Raw genomic sequence first — 20,812 nt, forward strand, 5'->3', positions numbered from 1 at the left:
AAATCATGGTTCTCCTAAATTTCCATGAAACGGGAGGGTCCACAGCTGTGGGGAGTATTTCCCGGGACTCCAAATCTCCTGGAGAAAAAGTGCTTTAAAACCATGAGGCACAAACGCTTTTGTCTGGGTCCTCCAATCCCCTTGACACTATATGTATTGAAGAGCTCATCTGGGGAAAAAAAGAATAATGTGGTTTACCTTGGTCCTGAAAGCATTGAATATTCAGGGACTGATTTAGTGTACTAATAAAACAAAAGGATCAGTCTCAATGAGGAAATCAGCGGTTCTCCTAAAGGTGCTACAGAATTGTTGAAGACCTTAATGGCTCTGCACTCCTCAAAAGGCAGCCAACTAGGAGATGCCTTTTGAATATTCACACATTCATAGGCAGCTTCTATGACACATTCATTGTTCCCAAATAGAAATGCACAATGTTGCCTTCCATAATTAAAAATTAATTTAAAAAAAAAACGTAATAAAAAAATAAAAAAACAATAAATAAATCCCGCTTCCATATGTCCCTGGAATGTCAGGGAGAGCATAGCAGCCATTCTGGCATCCCTGCATAGAAGTGTAGTGGTGAAAACGGGACAAGAAAAAGTTGGTGCTGCAGGGGTACATAGTAATAACTTAGCATTTTTTACCACAGTCTACCCCAGGCATGTCAAACTCACAGCCCACAGAAACATTTTATGCGGCCAAAGAGTGTGGGCCCAAATACATATATTATGTGGCCCAGTCACCCCTGCTGCAATCAGAGCTGAGCTGAGCCACATAATATTTGTGTTTACTCTATTCAACATTTGGAACGCTGGTCTCTGAAGCGATCAGAGACTAAAGAAGCCTCTGATCGCTTCAGAGGCCAGCGTTCCCAGTGATGCAGTTCACGGGTCACCCGCAATGAGAGTAGCCTGTCCTGCTGGATCTAGTTAGATCCAGTCAGCGGCAATGTCTACGTGGGAGCGGTGCCCAGTGTGAAGAGAGGTAAGTAAGAGAGAGGTAAGTACTGCACAGGGGAGTGGGGTCTATTCTATACTGTGAGGGGGCACAGCATAAGGGGCATTACTGGGGACACTACTAGGGGCATTACTGGGGGAACAACATAAGGTGCACTACTATGGGCATTACTGGGGCACAGCATAAGGGGCACTACTAGGGGCATTAATGGGGGCTCTGCATAAGGGGTATTGCATAATGGACACTACTGGGGCCCTGCGTAAGGGGCTCTAATACAGGGGGCATTGAATAAGGGGCATTACTGGGGGCACTGCATAATGGGCACTGCATAATGGGCACTAATGGGGGCACTGCATAAGGGGCTCTGATACATAGGGAATTGCATAAGGGGCTCTTATAAAGGGGGCACAGCATAAGGGGCTCTTATACAGGAGGCACTGTATAATGGGCACAACTACAGTGGCATTGCATAAGGGGCTCTAATACAGGGGCATTGCATAAGGGGCTCTAATACAGGGGGCATTGCATAAGGGGCACTACTACAGGGGACACTGCATTGGTTTTTATTAATAATAACCCTTACAAAATTGCATATAAGACTTTTTTTTTTTGCGTCCCACACACTCTTAGACCTTGAATATTCGGCCCAGTTGGTATTTTGATTTTGACATCCCTGGCCTACCCAATATTAATTTGTTCACTGGCTGAAGTTGAGGGCAGAGAAGGATTGGGGGGAAAAAACTGTCCCTCATAGTGCAAGCAATAAATGTAAGTAAGAGCAAAGACCATAGCTTCCTGTGCCACACTGCTGAAAAAGAGAGGAAGAGGATCAGAAGAACAGAGGATTGTATGTGAAGTCTTCTTTTTCCCAATGCCCTACCTCCCAGGGAGAAACATAACCCATCTCCTGTCTCCCTACTGCTGAAAGAAAAATGCGGAAAATAACAAAAAGGAATGGAGAAGGGGGATTAGCGACTACATCTAGGAATTATAGTCATGGTAACTTTGCAAGAGGGAAGACAGAATAAATGTGAGCAGAGAAACGAGGGAGTCGTAGGACATTTGAGACATATAAATATGAAATTGGGAGGCATAGGAACTGATGACAGTTAAAAGATAAGGTAAATAACTAGGAAAATAATAAAATAAATATAATCACAAATAGATAAACAGGCATATGAGATAACAGGAGAATAAAGTGAGACCAATGCTGGGATAAAAGAAAGTACCAAATACAGTATACGTAACAGCAGTTTATGATGTAGGACTAACATTTTATAAAAATAATGCACACTCACTTGGGGTACTTCACATCTGTCATCTTAGTTTGTTCCCCAAATTCCCTTTTTAAGAAGTCTTCTAAAGGCCCAGACTCATATGGTCTTGAGCCACGAAAAACCTCATTCTTCATACGGAAGTACAAACAGCGGAGGTACTCCATGGACTTTCCTGCCGGAAAAAGGCAAACATTTGGTAAAGAAAAAATATCCATCAAAAAGTTCTTGGCAAAGAATATGATCAGGTACTTCTGAATCTCTTAACCAGAAACAGTATTTCAAAACGGAAATCACACAGTTCCACAATGATATAAAAGAATATAGTCGCAGGAATACAGCTATGTGAATGGCTGGACCAGATTTAACTTTCTATACAGCAGTTGTCATATAGAAATTGTGGTTCTACAAAAAGCCCCATGTCACTTATCCTAGTCACTGTACGTTATGAAAGAAACATACAAAGTATTTAAACTTTCTATAAAGGAGAAACATAATTGCAATTTTGTTAAATCAAAAGGATGACTAAGCACGTTTGCGCTAATTATATTCAGTCTTCAAATTTTTGGGATCAGTATTCCATTTGTGGTGTATCTGGTAAACATCTACAGGTGGAGTCTCCCATATCCAAATATTCCGAAATACAGAATATTTTTAGCATGACTGAGAAAGTGAAACCTTTGGTTTCTGATGGTTCAATGTACACAAACTTTGTTTAAAGCACAAAATTCTTAAAATACAGTATAAAATAACCTTCAGGCTTTGTGTATATGAAACATAAATTAATTTCATGTATGTACACAAACTTTTTTTGATGCACAAAATTATTAAAAATATAGTATAAAATGACCAGCAGGCTGTGTGTATATTGTGTATATAGAACATAAATGCATTCTGTGTTTAGATTTGGGTCCCATTCCCAAGATATTTCATTATGGTATGAAAATATTCCAAAATAAGGAATAGTCCGATATCCAAAATACCCCTGGTCCCAAGCATTTTGGATATGGGAGACTCAACCTGTATTAGCATACAAAGGCAACACTGGAGCATATATACATTTAGATGCCAAACATAACAAATTTATGAAATGTAAACAATATTTATTTGGTAATTCATGGTGAGATTTAACTCTCCACTATGGCTGTGAAGTACCTCCCAGGATGGTCGGAAGAAGTAACTTCAAGACCAGTAATATTGCTAATTTTGCCTAGCTAGCGAGAACAAATTAGTGATATTTGTATACCGCAATATATGGTGATGTGCGTAGCCGAACATCATGAGGGCACAACTCAAAGAAGTGAACCCCCCTCCTCATATAGGTGTTCAATTTTGAAGGCAATTTAATGTTAAATTGTACAAAAATATACACATGTTTAAAGGATGGTGTAAAAGCTAAAAAAAAAAAAAAAAAAGCTAAAAGCTGCCCTAGACTGCGTCTGTGATGTGACTGCTGCACAGCTGACATCGGCCAGCACCTCTGGAGCCCTTTCCCAAGCGGCACCTGGTCCGGCTGCTGCGGATCCTTCCAGCAGCTCTGGTGAATCTTCTCCGTACTCTGCTGCCTACTGATAGGTGCCGTGCTGATAGCGGGTGGCCCATTTAGGGCCTTCTCCTGGCTGATTTGCTGGTCTGGCCATGGTATTTTCCTGCTGGGCCTCCCTCTCTGAGAATACCACAGAATTCAACAGCAGAACCTGTTTGCACCTCAGCCCTTCAGGCTGCCTCAGTGGCATGGATCCCATCTGGCCTGTGGATTCCGCCCCCCGGGGGCACTTTCTTCCACTCTGCCCATCACTCCTGCTGTGGAGTCCATTGCAGAGCCTGTTGCTATCTGGAGAGCTCGGGTGGTCATCTTGGAGCTTCTTCCTCCTGCAGAGACAAGCATGCTGCTTACCTGCTCCTGTGAGTTTTCATTGCATGTATACTGGTTCTGCTGCTTCTCACCACAACCAAGATGCTTCCCTGTGCTCCCTATGTGAAGTCTCCTTGTCTGCAGCACCTACCATCAACTAGGAATAGAGTTCTTCGTATCTCCTGCTTGCCGACTGGGTCTCCACTTATTCTGTGATACTGCTCTACCTATGATGCTTTAAGCCAGTTACAGCATCACCGGTGGAGCAATATCACTATGGGAGGGATGAGGAGTGATAAATGATAACCTCAGCTACTTTAGACACCTAACCACCTTGAATACATCTCCCCTGGTTGCATTTGTTTTTTTTTCTTTTTATTAATTCTTGTTTGTTTTTTTAGTTTTGTATTGTTCTGTCATTTTCACTGCTGGGCCCTTTGCAACGTTCCAATATTCCTAAAGGTAAAATGTCCCATACAAAGGGTCTCCCCACAATACTGCTCTAAGAAACTGCCTGACCAAGGCCTACCTAGGGCGGACTCCCATCATACCTTGGACTATGACTCTGGAGATGACGACTTTGTTCCTATTGCCAGATGAGACTTTATGGTACTTCTCAGAGAAATTAAGGAACTCAAATCTTCTATCCATGCAAACGTCCAAACTGCCCTACACTCTCTGCACTCCAAAATCTCATCCATCGGTGATCGTATAGACCAGGTGGAACGTCGCCTTGAGGAAGTGTACCCAGAGTACCACCGTGGCAGATATCTCCCACATCCGAAACATGTTCACCTCCATACAAGAACACCATGAGGATATGGACAATCAGACGAGATGCAACAATTTGTGGATCAAGGGCGTCCCCGAATCTTTAGAACTTATCCATATGTACCCGTACCTTCAAAAATTGTTTTCCCAACTAACTCCTGAGGTCCCCGAAAACCAACTGATCCTAGATCGTGCACATAAGGCCCTTAAGGTTGCGCTAACAGGATCAATCCCACCCTCGAGATGCCATCCTGCTCTTCCACTATTACACTAGCAAGAAAGTGGTTATGCAGGCAGCTTGAAAGGTCCATCACCTGAAATTTGAGGGTCACAACCTGCAAATTTATCAGAGCCAGAGATACTCAGCCACAATAATGTCCGCTATGGTTGGGGCTTCCCGTTCCGCCTGCTCCTCTGGCACCATGATCGTCAGTTTACGGCAAGATCCATTCATGAAGCCCAAGCTCTTCTGGTTCAGATTGGATTGTCGCAGGCGGCCCAGTCAGCCTCCTCCACAAACTCCTCTGGTTTTGCCTCAGTTTCTTAGAGAACGCCTAGCAGAGAATGGTCTATTCCCTCTCGCCCAAAAATCATAATGTCCCTATGCTACATTGTCTTGGTTCCCTATGCTGCTATTTCAGCAGCTCATCAGCTGGAGGGTTGGAAAATGTCCTGACAAGGACCTTTGGAAAAGGACCATTTTTGTTTGGTCCTTCCCTTGCTCTTCCATCCGCCTGCTGCTGGACTACTTTGTGAGGTTTAAGAAGGCCTTTACCACGGGACGGTACCTGTTTCAATGTTACTGTTAAAGGGTTTGTTTGCCTATTTTTTTTCTATTTGTGTTTGTTTGCTTAATAAACATTATGTCTGTACTGTCTTACCTTTACTGCTTCGGTAATATTAGATATTTACTATACTTTATTGGTTAAGGCTTTTTTTTTTTTCCTTGTCTGTACTAGTGCTAGTGGATGCAGTTTATTATGCATTTACTTATGTACATATTATTTGCGGTTACTAAAGTTTGGTTGCCTTGTTTAGAGGTGTTGGGTTGGTTGTCCTGTACCCAGGCTTCCAAGTGCTTGACAGCCCCCCATTCATTTCTAAGTTTACGGTTTTACCTACTACTTCTCCAATGGTGACAAACTCCCTTTTGGTTATGTTTAGTACATGTTAACCCTTTTGCTTAGAACCAGAAAATTGAGTTTTCCGTTTTATAACAATGTTGTCTGGACCACTGTGCCTGCTGTTTCATATGTTATTTCTGGCTGTCAGTTGTACTGTATGTGTTTTGTTTGATTTTTATTTTATTTTTTATTATTTATATTTCCTTTTCTCTCCCTTCCTTCCCCTCCCTCTGGTTAGGTTGTTGACAATGCATCTGGTCATTTGTTCTCCTCCCCCTGAGCTTCTCCATTTCGGTGCCCAACTTCCATGCCTCCCCCGGAGCGATACACTCTCTGCTAGTCCCTAGATCCCACCAAAATCACTCCCTACCCCTTGCCAGCACTTAAGACAGGTGATCATGTTTCAACCCCTTGCCACATCTCCGACTTTTTCCCTCCTGCTCCCCCTGCCCTTTTGATCTCCTGGTGCTCCTTGCTTATTGGATCCCTGCCCCCTTGGCCGTTATATTTTGCTTCTCGTAGAGATAGAGAAGGCAGATATTCAATTCTATTGGCAAACTTAACAATGTGTATGCTCATAACATAAACCAACATGTATTTTTTAAGGACTTAGGGCGCAATCCTATTAGGTGCGAATTGCGAGTTTGTTTCTTGAAACTCGCAAACACTTCGCAGCAAAGTGCGCTCCCGAGAATTCTCCAATCCAATTAAAGATACCTATTCGCACTACTCGGAGCAGAGGGGTGCGAATTGACACCCAAATGACAATTGCGAGAAATGCATGAAAATGTGGGGAGACCATCCTGAACCCCGCAAAATGGATAATTTTGTTAGCAGGACCATATAGAAGGCTGTATGTGGGCATTAGGAAGTTACTGTAGGTTTTGAAATGGTGTCAAATGGTTGATTTGTGTTTTTTTTTAAATGCTAGAAAATTATAAAAAAAAACACAACCTTTTTTCGTTTAATCTCAAACGAATTAAACGAAAAATGCAAAAAAAAAAAAAGTAGGAAAAAGGGTGATTTTAGGGGACTTTGAGAGAACCTTGAAAAATTAAAAAAAAAAATTATAAAAAATAATTATTTTTCAACTAAAAAATTATTGTAATTAAATTTGGGGTGCCTAAACTAACGAAAAAGTTGACTTTGGGGTAATCTGAGGACATTTTTTTTTTACCCCCCAAAATTATATGTAATTATTGGACTAATTAATCTAATTGGAAACTTCCAATTGCCTAATTGGTCATTAGGGGTGGTGTCCAAGGGGTTCAGAACAATGTCCCGACAATTTAACCTTAAAATAAAGATTTTCCTTTTCATCTATCACTCTCAGGGAGATGCGAGTGGAAAGTTGCGAATTCAGTCTGACTGATTCAGTGCGAGTTGATAATTGGATTGCAAAATGAATTCGCTATGCGAATTCGAAGTGAAAATAGCAACTCGCATCTCGCAATTCGCACTTAATAGGGTTGACCCCTTAGGCTCTCTCTTCTCTCCAACAGGGAGAGCTAATGGTCAGTGGGGATTTCAATGCTGTTAACTATCCTGTCGACAGGCCTGCTCCCTCACGCACCCTACCTGGCAAGAGGGATTTCAAACTCTGAAGAGTTACAGGAGTTCATGAAATTTCATAACCTCTAAGACTCTTGGAGAATCTCTGACCCTCTGGCTAGGGACTATTCTTTTTATGATTTCCCTCATAACCCCTACTCTCAGATTAACTTGACCATGCACAACCACAATCTCACCATAAAGTAATGTGGTCCAATCATGCCCCAACTACCACATACCTCTCCTCCCTGGCTCTTTGTTCTCCCTGATCCCCAAACCATTGCCCACAATTCGTCACTTCTATCTATATTTTCTCACTAACAACATGGCTGAAATATCCCCAATGACTTTTTGGGATGTCCAGAAGGCAGTTATAAGATGTCGCCTTATTGCGCTCGCTTCTCGGACTAAACAGGAAAGGCATGCTAAAATAAGGCATCTATCTGATACCTTACACCAGCTGAAACTCCAACATAAGTCCTCCCATGACCCTGCCCTTCTCCAGAAACTACTGGCCATCGGAGGTGAAATTAATCTTCTTTTAGCTAATTAAGTGGCCAACAAACTGAATAGATTACTAGCTTCCAAACTATGCAGCAACATGTCAGCCCGGAATCTGCTGGCCATTAGAAACTATACAGGAGTCCTAACTTATGACACTATTTAGTTATTTTATTTATTAACAGTTTCTTATATAGCACAACACTAGGAAAATATGCTCCAAGTTCCATCACTATTACACAGATCTGTATTATCTTCCCCAACCCCAGGGTGTCCAGGCATGCCAACAGCAAGAACGTATTATTAATAACTTCCAATCAAAAGCTGGTCTTCCTAAATTGCGTAATTGCAGAACACTATACCCCAGACAATTGAGACATCAAAGCTTCTATTCCATACACAAAATAGTTTACTCAAAACATTAGCATAGTTAAACCATCATCACAATAATAATAACAAATTAAAAAAATATTTTAAAATGATGGTCATATGGACATAGAAATAACAGACTACCAATCAAAGGCACAAATAGGAACTTCCAGATCAGGTTGTGCCTGCGATGAGGCAAGCTGAGGTGATCTAGTTGTTTTGCTTTGGGCCCTGTTGCGGGAGTTGCCCATGTGTCCAGCAGCGCTATACAGACTGGTGTGAGTGGTGGGTGAAGGTGTTGTGCCCTGTGCACAGACTGCTATGTAGGCTATCCTATTCAAGAGAACGCGGGCCCAACAGACCTCTTCCCCCCCACCCCTTACTGGCCACGCGCATGGTGCCTCTCCAATCTCTTGCATTGATGTCTATACATTTTGTTTTTGTTATTGCTCAGCTTTAATTCCATTTCATGAAAATCAGGTCAGCAATTTATGTGCCAACTTGGAACAGACAGACACAGCATTCTTATAATATTAGTATAGATAATGTATAGGTAATATTCCTGATTGAAAATTTAGGGCAAATTAATCCAAGCTTCCTATCTGACAAAGAATTGTCTCTTTAATGTGCCCATAAGGTGCCAGTAATATGAACAAGCCTTTGGAAGAAAAGTTAAAGCAAGTAAATGAATATAACTAAGTGGTAAACAGCAGGAGAGAAGTCCTTTTACTGCTGCCACGGTGTGTAAAAAGCAGAATGTGGGCATTCACCTATGTATGCACTTGGGGTTAAGATAAGGGCATTTGTACATAAGGAAAAACACATTCAAAGTTCAGATTGTTGCACTTTTATAAATGAATCCTATAGGGCCTGATTCAGAGGTGGACGTCTGTGTGCGACTTTATGCAATGCCCCTATAGACTACTTCCCGCTCGTACATCTGTGCAGCCCAAGTTGGAAGGACTGTGACGCCCACTTTCAGCATCCGTACTCACTATAATACCAATTGGTGCATCCTTACACGTCACCATTAGCCATTAGTCGCACCATTGAAACTTGCACCAGCCCTCTTATGTGAGCGGTGGAGCGTTTGTGTATGCAGCCGCTTTCATGGACACGCCTGCAACACAGCCATTAAAAGGCCCATTTGTGTATTTCTAGCCACCTCCCATGGAAGGTCTTTCGGGAAGCAGCTACAGTATGTATGAAAATGTAATCTCTATCTATCCCAGTCAGAATCCCCGTCCTTCCCAAGAAGTCCCTAAGAAAAGTAATTTGGTCCAACGTCAGGATTACCCAAAGGTTCCACCTAGATTTTTTACAAAACATAAGAAGAGAGAAGACAAAGCAGTTGTAACTCACCATGCACTATGGCCAGTGCTAATATACCTCCCGTGCTGGTTCCGGACACCCAATCAAAGAGCTCCCTTATAGGACGACCTGCTGTTTTTTCTAGGGCAATAAGCAACTGAATAAGGACCAGTCCACGGATTCCACCTCCATCCAAACACAGGAGACGGTCTCGCCTGCAGGTATGGGGGATAGTCAGGGTCAGCACTATTTGATAGCTGTTCCCAATTAAGAGAATGATTTATCAGATCAATTACAGTTCTTACAGAGAAAATTAATGATGATGCTTCTATAACTAAACAAATGGCTGGAAAGTTTTGCTTTCCTGAAATGCACAGTGTGATCTGGTTTAAGCACAAAGGCAGGGCCAGTGATGTTACAGCAATGCAGTCTCTATCTTTTTGTCCTGTGTCAGATCCTATGGAAACACGGCCCTAAAGATGTGGCAGAAATTGCAGCTGCCTGTGATGATGGGAGACAGAATATTTAAATCAGAGCTGTAGTAGAATGTTAGGCTAAGGCTGAACAATCACTTGTGCCTTCATGGGTCACATATGAGTGATCCTTTAAGTGGATCCAATGCTTGAACTATTCTGGTCATGGCTTCACTAATCAAAGATTATGAACAAGAGTTAATACTTCTATTAATGTCTTAAAAGTATTTTGATTTCATAATATATGATGCCTGTAAACTATATGTATAACTATTGTATAAATCCCTAGACAGTGCTTTCATCTCAAAATTCATTATATATACTTGTGTAATTAGAAAAACAAATATCTCCTAGCTAGCTGACTACAAGACTGTGTCCTGTAGAAAAAGCCTCAAGCCTTGTGCATTTTAATGGTCACAACATATTACTTATAATCAGTAATCCCTCTGTGCCATAACATATCCCTGAGGATGGGTCACTCACAGTCTTAGGCCATCTCCTGTGAAGTCCACGCTGTCATGTGACACCAGCATGCTGCTTAGACCGGTGGAAACATAGACCAAGTCCTGGAAGCCTGAGTGACAATTACAAGGTCATTTTATTAGGATTCCAGATGTACTGTAGAAGAACAATCCCAAGCAAGGAAAAGTGAGACGGACGGAGAAAAAGAACCATCACACATTAGAGAGTAGGTGAAATAGTGCTCACATGTCCATTCACTCTCCTAAGAACAATCTTATACATCTCACTGAGGCCCAATTTGGATGCATTCCTACAGTACTTCATGAGCACATACGTGGCTTCTACAGCAGGACAATCCAAATCTCTGAGCTCAGGCCCCAAAGACTCCAGCTATTCCAGAGGAAATATTTTTCTTTGGATCTTATTTTTATACAGGATCTGGCCTGTAAGCAATAACCTATATAGGGACTACTGCAAACACTTTCTACAATAATGGCCTGTTCAACTCCTTAATTCTATATTACTGCTTGTGTCCGCCCATTCATGTCCAGACTGGTGATGTGCGTTGCTAGAATACACTTCATGTGTACACACACCCAGGTATGATGTATACAGCGCTGCCTCATCATATAAACAGGCAGCCCTATGTACAGTCAGCTCGTGGGAAAGAGAAGGAACATGTGTGCACAGAAAAAGAAATGATTCCCACATCACGGGTTGAAGAACAGAGGAGAAGCACCTGGAAGAAAAAAAAGGACAGCAAAGGTTTACGTAGGCAGGTCTGCAGAGAGAGAAGGGACAGGCAGAGAAATCGCTGGTCAGGGGAGTCATCGGCACTCTTGGGAACTCAGGGCCAAACAAATGATCAGAATATGGAAACATTAATTACAAAGCAGTGGAAATGTATAATTTTTTTCAATATTAGGAATGTTTAGATATAGTGATCTTTCAAGTGGTAATATTATTAAGTTAAGTGCACAAATAGATACAGAGTTCCCAGCAATGAGATGAGTGGAGAATAAAAGAACTGTGTTTGCAGGAGGCAAGGCAGGGTTACCTATGCTGCTAGTTTGGTCCATGGGAGGCGCGGGGGAGAAGGCAGTTGGAGGAATCTGGGTGTCAGGGGGAAAACAGCGCTCTGCTCCTACGTTACAAAGCATGCCGAGTAGCACCTTGCGATTGGATCCTTTAAAAGGAGGACGGGAAGAGACAAAAATCATATGCATGTGACTCCGACTGCTGCACCTGTATGTGACAAGAGCTTTATGACAGTTGTTTCACTTATGAGCTGAAGATGATGATAAGGAAGATCTGTGGTAGACAATGGTGAATCCTGTGTACTGAGATATCCTTGGTACAGATGTGTATGCAAAAGAAGAGCTGCAAACAATAATGGATACAGTAGGGCCTATTTATCATATAATATTTACAGCATATTCCCCATTTTCGGAGGATATCACCTCAATGTATGAGAGGGACCGCAGCAGGTATCGCCAATATTTGCTTGCGAACCCTCCATTTCTGACAGAAGCCGCAGCCCCCATAGGTTTCTATGGCGGAGGCGATGTTGTCGGATTTACCTTCGCATTCCGGAGTTTGGCCCCCGCAGCTAACGCCAGCTAAAGATGGAGTGGTGCTGCTGTAGCCTATGGGCTACACTTTGTAATACTTACTGGGAGAGTGTTTCACCAGAACAATCCCCAGCAATGGCTGCCGTGCATGCGTGATCTATAGACCACACATGTGTAGTAGTCCCGGCACAGGCGTGAAGAGATTGCTAATACAGTCACTTCTCTCCGAGCACATCTCAGGGACGGTATCCGGCCCCTGTGTGTGCGCTATTTAATACATCTGGGCGGTATAATCGCATTCTGCATTGCGATTTTGGGCACTAATATTGCGCCCAGATTCAATTGCAAATGCGATTATTGTTAAATGAGCCCCAGTGTGTTCCACAACTTAAATAGGATTACAATAGAATGAATTGTATGCAGAGGAATAAAATGGAGATTAGTATATGCAGTGTAGCCCTTCATATCAATATAAAGGAATCTACTGACGTTTACTGATGCCACATGAGTAATTCATTACAGAGAGGTCAAGGAGCTTCATTCAAACCATTTAACCTTGCTGATATGCCCCTACAATCTCAAAGCTTATTTAGGTTTTACCACCTTTGCTGGACCTGGCTGCCATGAGTCCTGGTGTCTCCCCAAAGTCATTGGGCTGTTCAACATTGGCCCCAAACACCATAAGGGCCTTGATAAGTTCCAGGTGATCCTTCTGTGGAATAAACAAATAATCTGAATTAGATTTCTTAAAACTAGGAGACCATGTTGAAAAAAAAAAAAACGAAAGAAACAAAAAAAAAAACTACTACTATATCTTTTATAAAAAAAAGCTTTGTTAATGAAAAATATATTATAGAAGACAACATAATGGTATGAAGCGTTACAGAAAAAGAAAGCATTATATCGCTATAGTTTTGCGTGCAATTATTTTGTCATAAGTCAAATGAAAAGGTGCCTCCTTGTATTTGGACTTTTCTTTTTCATAATTAAATTTAATTGACCCATAAAGTCAATTGTTCAAGTACTTACCAGAATTTATCTAATGGAACCAGACTCAGTGGAAAATCTTCTCCCAGGGTGAAGACAGATATTATTGTCAAGTTATTTACAGTTGCAAAAATATCTAATAGACTGGCAATCATAAAACAGCTGACCGGTTCCTCGTATTCAGGTATTGTTAGAAGGTAGGTGAACCAACCAATTAAACAAGGTAGGTACGGACTTGTATTTGCAAAATAGACTTAAGCTAATAAACAAGCACAATATAGGAACAATGGCACCCAGTGGATAAACTAATATGACAATGACAGAAAACTAGATTGCAATTACAAATCATTAATTTTTTTTTCCCGTTTTTCAGAAGTTTATTTTTTGTAAATTATGTTAAGGTCTCCCTAAAAAAATATGTACACTAAGGATTTATTATTAACTATTCTTGTTAAAAATATTATTATTGTTTATTGAAAACGAGCCACAAACAAAAACACCCATTTCTGCACAGGGAGAGAATATTTGTCGTTCATATCGGTTCGTGCCCCATGTATATTATAAATTCCTTAACACATACTTACGGGTATATTCACTAAAGATCGATTTTAATCAATTTAAAAATCGATCAACGTCGATGTGGTGTTTCTGTGGCTAAATCACACATTTACTAACAGACAATTTTTGATTTGTTGTTTTAGGTATTAGTAAATGTGGATTTAACCCCAGAAACACAACATCGATATTGATAGATTTTTATCGATTTTAGGTTGATCAAAATCGACCTTTAGTAAATACTAGCGTTTGCCTGCAGCTTCGCTCGCGTGGATTTCTGTTATTGCTCAGCAGAACTGATTTTACAAAGACAGTAGTAGCATTTAATTATTGTGATGTGAAATCTACAACTTCACGTCACCCCGTTCAAACCACTTGAAGCAGCTGCAGTCATACAAGGGAGACCGGGATGGTGTTCTCCCCCTCAGCCGGGTTTACTCTCCGGCACCACAAGCAGCCTCACAGTTCCTGCATAAGCACGCTGTCTTGGATTTACTGGCACCAGCCGGACTCCATTTCAGCATAAGACGGGACAATTCTACCCAAACTGCGGGTAAAACTCATACCGTCACATAGTGACCCAGCATTACTGGTCCACCTGCTTCATTAACAGGCAATACACATGCTGCTCCATACTGATTTATATATAGATTGGAACTTTTCCATACAGGAACTTTCAAACTGTTCCAGTGGTTAAACTTCGGGACTTTTTATTAACTGCATCATATGCAGATTATTTCCTCCGGACTTTCTGTCCTATGCTGTTTATTCAACACACAGCTGACTTTGGATATTGACACATGTTGTATCAATTCTGTTTCTTATTAAATATTCTATACTTTGTACCTGATTTGAGTGTACTTACTGGTTACTTTCAGACTCTGTGGTTGCTATCCTTACCTATTTAGTAATTTATGTTGAAGTGACAGTGATTACCTCACACAACCACATTGAGCCTGAAAGCTTTTTAACTCTTCAGCGCCTGGGTTATATATTTGCTTAATGTTGTGATTTATATTTCATACTGTGATCACAAAATGTGTTTGTAAATAATATTTGCAGTTTTTCCTTCAGCAATTAACACAAAAAGATGCTTGTAGCTACTAACTCATGAGCAAGCCAGGTAAAGCTGCCCATGGGAGAAGTGGCTGGTCCTGAGATCTACGCCTGCAGCCATGAGCATTTGTCCCTGCAACTTGTTGATCATCATAGCGAAGCAGACACTTACAGGAAACTGCAGGTGCTTGAACTGAAAAGGAAAATTGTTGGGGATAAGGGGTATACGTGGTATAAACATAGTCTCATCTGCGCCAGATCCTGTTAGAATCTGTGCCACAATTAGGTTCCCCTGTGACTTTAAGTTGGGTTCTGCATAACTTGGGCAGAGTCAAGTTCCACAGAAGCATCATCAGATTACCAACTTTTGCGACTCTATGATATGTAGTATTTGTTTTGGTGTGTCATCTACTGGATTGACATGTATACTACAACTTCATGAGTCAAGAAGTCAAGATAAGCTGCCTGATTAGTGCTTACTATGTCGAAGCTGGATAATTGGCTGAGACAGAATCAGTTTAAAAATTAGATTGGAACGACGCCATCTTGCGAATGGCCACAAAACACCATCTTAAAAATGAGATCTGCATGACGCCATTTTGCGAATGGCTGCCCAGCGCCATTTTAGAGAAACTCACACTTAAGTACATATGGCGATGCTATTATTAGCATCATGCGATCGCATATTTCACCATACCTCATACACACATTAAAAATACGCACATTAGCGAATGCATAATACCCCACGTACGAATGCTGTTTATTAGCTTCATGCGTACGCATCTTCCCTAAGTTAAAAGTCCTTGCTACATAAATCAAACTAGTGTCTTTTCCCAGACCCCAAATACTTACACACTGCACATTCACATAAAAGGTTCCATAGTTTCAAAGTGTAATATTCAAGGTTTATTCATTTCTTACTAATATTGTGAAATAAAGACTATTTTGATATCTAAGGTTTAGTACACGATAAGCAAACAGTGTTTGGTGTTGTACTGATCTACTCTGTCTCAACAGCTTTCTGGCGTCATTGGTGAGAAGATCGCAACATGCGTTCACAACTTATGGACTGTAGAGAGTTAAAACACTAAAATGTACTATGTAATGTTAGCAGCTTAGATTTCCATGCAGCAGGAAAAAGGAGACAAAAGGCTGTTGGAGGCTGACCTGTGTCCATTTGAATCGACCTGTTAAATTGCCCTGTAACAGAAGCACTGTGATGGAGAACCAATGGAATCATGCCAAATTTGCCTATTGTATTGCTTATCCCTGTAAGGGTATATATGTGCGTTCAGACCCCAATCTGGAGTCTTCTTGCTGATGCTGTTGATGGAGGTTTCTTGTAGATGCCGGTAACTGGTCCCAGAGCACGTGCGTATGTATAACTGTACCTTGGCTCTGTATGATTTCTTTGCGCTAAATTGTCTTTAGATCACAGCGTGTAACCTACTCTTTTTATGTTGAATAATAACCTTTGTGCGTTGGAAACACATTTCAAGGTCTGAAGGTATTTATTTACAGTATGACTGCGTACGCAAATAGCGACAATTCTAGAAGGTATAGGCAGGATTTAGAAGGTATAGGCAGGAGCGTATAGAGGTTTAAATTCAGTATCGTTAACTATATGGTTGGATTTTACTTGCCCCCAGTTCCGATACCCTTGAATACAAGACAGATAATTAAACCTCTTCTATAAAAAGTAAAGTTTAGGACTGCAAAATGGGATAAAGTAAAAATGCAGATATTTACGATGTCCACATGTTCACAATGTCAACATGTTAAACGCCACCATTTTGCACATACCAGCTGCAGAGGGTTAGGGTAAGGCTACAGGAGGGAAGGAGAGGGTTAGTCTACGGGAGGGGAGGTTGAGGTTAGGCACTAGGGCAGTGTTTCCCAACCTTGGCCCTCAAGGCACACTAACAGTCCTGATTTGAAGGATAACCATACTTAAACACAGGTGACTAAATTAGTACCTCAGTTATTTTGATTTAACAATCTGTGCTCAAGCATGGCTATCTTTAAAACCTGGACTGTTAATGTGCCTTGAGGGCAGAGGTTGGAAAACACTGCAAAAGGAAGCGCCGCTGGATCTGCCGAAAGTCCTTATCAGCTGGCCGATCGACCTGGAAGACGTCGCTGGAGCCACGGGACCAGCTGTACCAGGTAAACCACCGCTAGACAATAGGGACGTTTTGTCAACATTCTAATCATGTCAACATTTCATCAGTGTCGACGTGATTGTCAACATTGGTAATGTCGACGTGCTGCATGTCAGCATTATGAATGTCGACAAAATATACCACCCTTACAAAAATGCTGTATATTACTCGACATCTTTACTCAACTGCATGATGGAGTACAAGTATTACAGTTGTCACACCTAGACCCTGAAACATCAATTACCCAACTTAATTTTAAGTGCAGGAACAGGTGTAGCATGTTCCCTGCAGATGACAGAATGTGTTTACCTTTTAAATGACTTCGACTTCAAAACATTGTTTACCTAACATCCTATGTATAGTTGATGATGCGGAAATACAGCTCTTTTCCCACGGAAGCAAGCAAAGTGCTAACCAGACTACAATTGCTGGCACAATACAGTCAGAAAGGATGATTTAACAGTTGCAAGTATTCGCAGTCAGGCAAAAACTTTAACTTGCAACTTCAATTGCCTGGAATATCATCCTGGGTCTGATTTAGGATTGGTAGTCCAAGTCCAGCCTGGAAAGATGTGCATTCTGTATCTGTGCATTCACAGTAAAACTACATTTTAAATTTAGCGCAACTTGTACTTGCAGTTCTATGCCTGGAGAGATCTTGTGTGTGAAATTTGTATACGTTTATAGCAGGGACGTGCAAATATAATGTTAAATTATATAAATAATGAACAATAACTGTGCTCCAGTAACAGTCTACACTGGTTACTACTAATGCAAGCAGACAAAGAAGGTGGGAAACCACAGCAAAGATGGCAATCAGCACCAGGCTCTGCCAGTCAGAGCTGGTCACACTATAACAGGTTGACCTGCAGAGTGAGTTAACCATATCATAAGCCTATCCCAAGGGAAACAAAGTCCCTGAAAGCCCTGGTAACCATTAATTGCTTTGGCATGCTGGTGCTGAAAGAACTACAAATGCCAGCATGCAAAATGCTGCCAAAACATGTGGGCAGTGGTAGAACTATAATCACCCACATGGTCTGGTAGCCAGGGACAGTTGGAATGTATTAGTCCACAAACAAACCTGATAGGAAATAAACACACACTCATTATGTAAATCTTTTATTTAGAATAAATACTTGTACAGTACTCCTAATGCTGCTAATTCCTATAGGCGATTTTGAAAGGCGATTGCACGATAACGACGTAGTTATTGTGCAATCGCTTGCAAATCGGGCGGTAAAATGTTAAAAACGACCAGCGATGCACATGCCCGCTGGTCGTTTTTAACATCTATCATCGCCCGAACATGATGGTTAATTTGACAACTGCCGTCAGGTTGCCATGTTCAGGGATGATTGATCTGCATACACTGAACGTTCAGTGTATGCACTTCACCCCTAGGGGACGACGGCACGATTATGATGTGGTAATCGTGCCGTCGTCCCCGCATCTAGTAGTGGATGGGCAGCTTAAATCCAGCATTTTATCATGATAAAAGGAGGACTTTGTGGGGACACTTTACGACGTAAATAAATTAGAAATGTATAATATATTCCCTATATGAACTTTAAACCAATCAAGAGGCAGAACTGTTGTGTGACAAAGAAACTCACTCTGTTAATTTCCGTATCTTTTTATCGTCCAATAATCAAAAAAAGTAGAAACATGGTAAAAAAAACAACAAAAAAAACAAAGCTGGATGCGAAGAACCTGCTCCTAGCGATTGACACAATGAAGTTCATTCACACACCATGAAGGAGCTGTACAGCAATATCTCACGCCAGCCAAATAAGAGCCAAGCTACTGTGATTGGCTACTACAGACAGGCCGCAGCTTACTCAGGGCAGGTTCTCGGAGTTCTATCAGCGTTGCACTCTTAAGGCCCCCATACACGGCACGACTTTTTACAAGATATGACCGTTTTCAATGGATCATAACGACCAATCATATAAAAAGTAGTGTTTTCATACACGATTATGATGCCAATTCACGTCCCTGTTGTGTATCGTCATCGCAGATCAAATGGTTTTGCAGAAAATTTCGACCAAACGTGTATGATGTGACAAATATCGTACGGTGTTTGTCACATCGTACACGATAGAGATGCATTTAGCACGGACCAGGGAGATTCGTGCTACATGCATCTGTGTCATTGACACAGAAGCACGGACGAGTCAGTGCTGCTGCGGTAAAAAAAATAAAAAACCTGTGTAAAAAAAAAACCTGTGTAAAAAAAAAAGAAAAAGATGGGTTCGGAAGGCTCGCCTCTGTCAGCCAATGAACACTCAGCGGCGGGGTTTCCATGGTGAAATCTCACCACTAAGCTCTCATTCGGGAAGTACCATTCTTATAGGATGGTACTTAAGTAAGTGGGCCCTCACTATTCGATTTTTTATTTTGCCAAATCCGGGGATGCCTACTTTGGACCGAAGAGGACCTGAACTTTGCATAGGAGACAGTGAGTATGGATATTTTTTCCAGGTACCCTATGAACAACCTACTGGAGAAGGGTACTGATGGCTACAGGGATATATAGGTGAGTATGTGTACATGTGTGAGTGCATGTATGTTTAATAAACTTAAACTTTGTATGGTGTGTATGTCCTGTGTTTATTTTAATATTGCTATTGCAGTGGAACTATAGGTACCAGCAGGCCCATAATGCCCTGAATGCTGATACTTGTGGTTCTCTAAGTACCAGCATGCGGGGGAGGCTTGCTGTGACCTGTAGTTCCACAGCAAAAGACAATATTTTTAACTATTTGAAATGCACTAGACTACACTATCAACCCGGCACCCATCTCTCCAGGGGTGCCGGGGATAGCCCCGAGCTATCATCCTAGGCCTGGGGTGCCCTGGAGAGGAGAACCCCTTTATTGGGGGGGGGCGTCATCAGCTCCCCAGGGATCCCCGGCCTGGGCTGACCAGCGGTCAGGGTTAATGCTTCGGATGGGGGGCCCGGTGAAAGGGCTCCCCTGGCTGTGGCATTAGCCCCCTACATCGTTTGTCTCCCATGTCTCAGGTTACCTCGTTAAGGGGGCTAACAATAGGGGAGTTTCCACTCCTCCCCTAGTAAGGTGGACTTCTAGCCCAGGACAACCCTCCCAGCTCTCCATTTCAAACTAAACTGTCTAACCATATGCCACCCCTTGTCAGAAAGGGCGGTGGGTGATTGTGCAGCAGCCAACTACAGTATTAGGCCATACAGAAAGAGAGGTCACTACAGCTGGGTCAGAGGTGGAAACACCCATGTAGGGGCATCAAGGGCGACACACGGGTACTCCCATATGGGAGCCATTGAACCTGTGAGTGAGGACTTGCATGCATCACACTATGATATCAGCACGTAGCGTGGGCTGGTGTTTGCAGTACCATCTGTAGCCGTCCTCACCTTTCTTTTCCCGTTTCATGTTACCGGTCTCTTCAGCATGCAATAAATGCTGTGACCTATTTGCTCCTACACACGTCACCTGCCTCGTTATTTCATGGTTGTTGGGGGGGTCATCTGTACAGGATATGGTTTTTCAATCTGGGTATTTTCCCTACCCACACAAAGTCTATGACTATTCCATGAAGGTCAGTAAAAGAACTAGTAGGATATGAATTTGTAGTAAAAATAATATTTTAAGGAGGATAAGTATTTTCATTACATAAACCCAGCCTATTTTAGGTTTCTCAGTCCTTTTAATGCTACTCACATTTTTTTAGAGCCTGTTGAAAATGTTTGTTATATAGGTTCCTATGGTATTTGATCTATGGAACCCTAAATATATTATTTGCGAAGGATGCTGTGTGTAGGGAAATGCTAGTTTCAGACCTTCTACCACCTG

The 20,812-nt window shown here is 41.7% G+C and overlaps 1 protein-coding gene across 3 annotated transcripts in view; it reads right to left on the bottom strand.

The window, feature by feature from the left end:
* PLA2G6 (phospholipase A2 group VI) overlaps nucleotides 1-20,812 on the bottom strand; it is a 114,860-nt gene that overhangs the window by 32,798 nt on the left and 61,250 nt on the right. For all 3 annotated transcript variants that reach the window (XM_088455044.1, XM_088455042.1, XM_088455043.1), the window contains exons 8-12: nucleotides 12,823-12,931; nucleotides 11,706-11,834; nucleotides 10,670-10,760; nucleotides 9,765-9,928; nucleotides 2,256-2,406 (exon numbers count right to left, since the gene is read on the bottom strand). In XM_088455044.1, the coding sequence (XP_088311170.1) occupies nucleotides 2,256-2,406; nucleotides 9,765-9,928; nucleotides 10,670-10,760; nucleotides 11,706-11,834; nucleotides 12,823-12,931 (644 nt within the window). The remainder of the gene's footprint in view (nucleotides 1-2,255; nucleotides 2,407-9,764; nucleotides 9,929-10,669; nucleotides 10,761-11,705; nucleotides 11,835-12,822; nucleotides 12,932-20,812) is intronic.

The sequence above is a fragment of the Taudactylus pleione genome, unplaced genomic scaffold (genome assembly GCF_031769625.1).
Source record: "Taudactylus pleione unplaced genomic scaffold, aTauple2 ptg000642l, whole genome shotgun sequence".
Classification (NCBI taxonomy): Eukaryota; Metazoa; Chordata; class Amphibia; order Anura; family Myobatrachidae; genus Taudactylus; species Taudactylus pleione.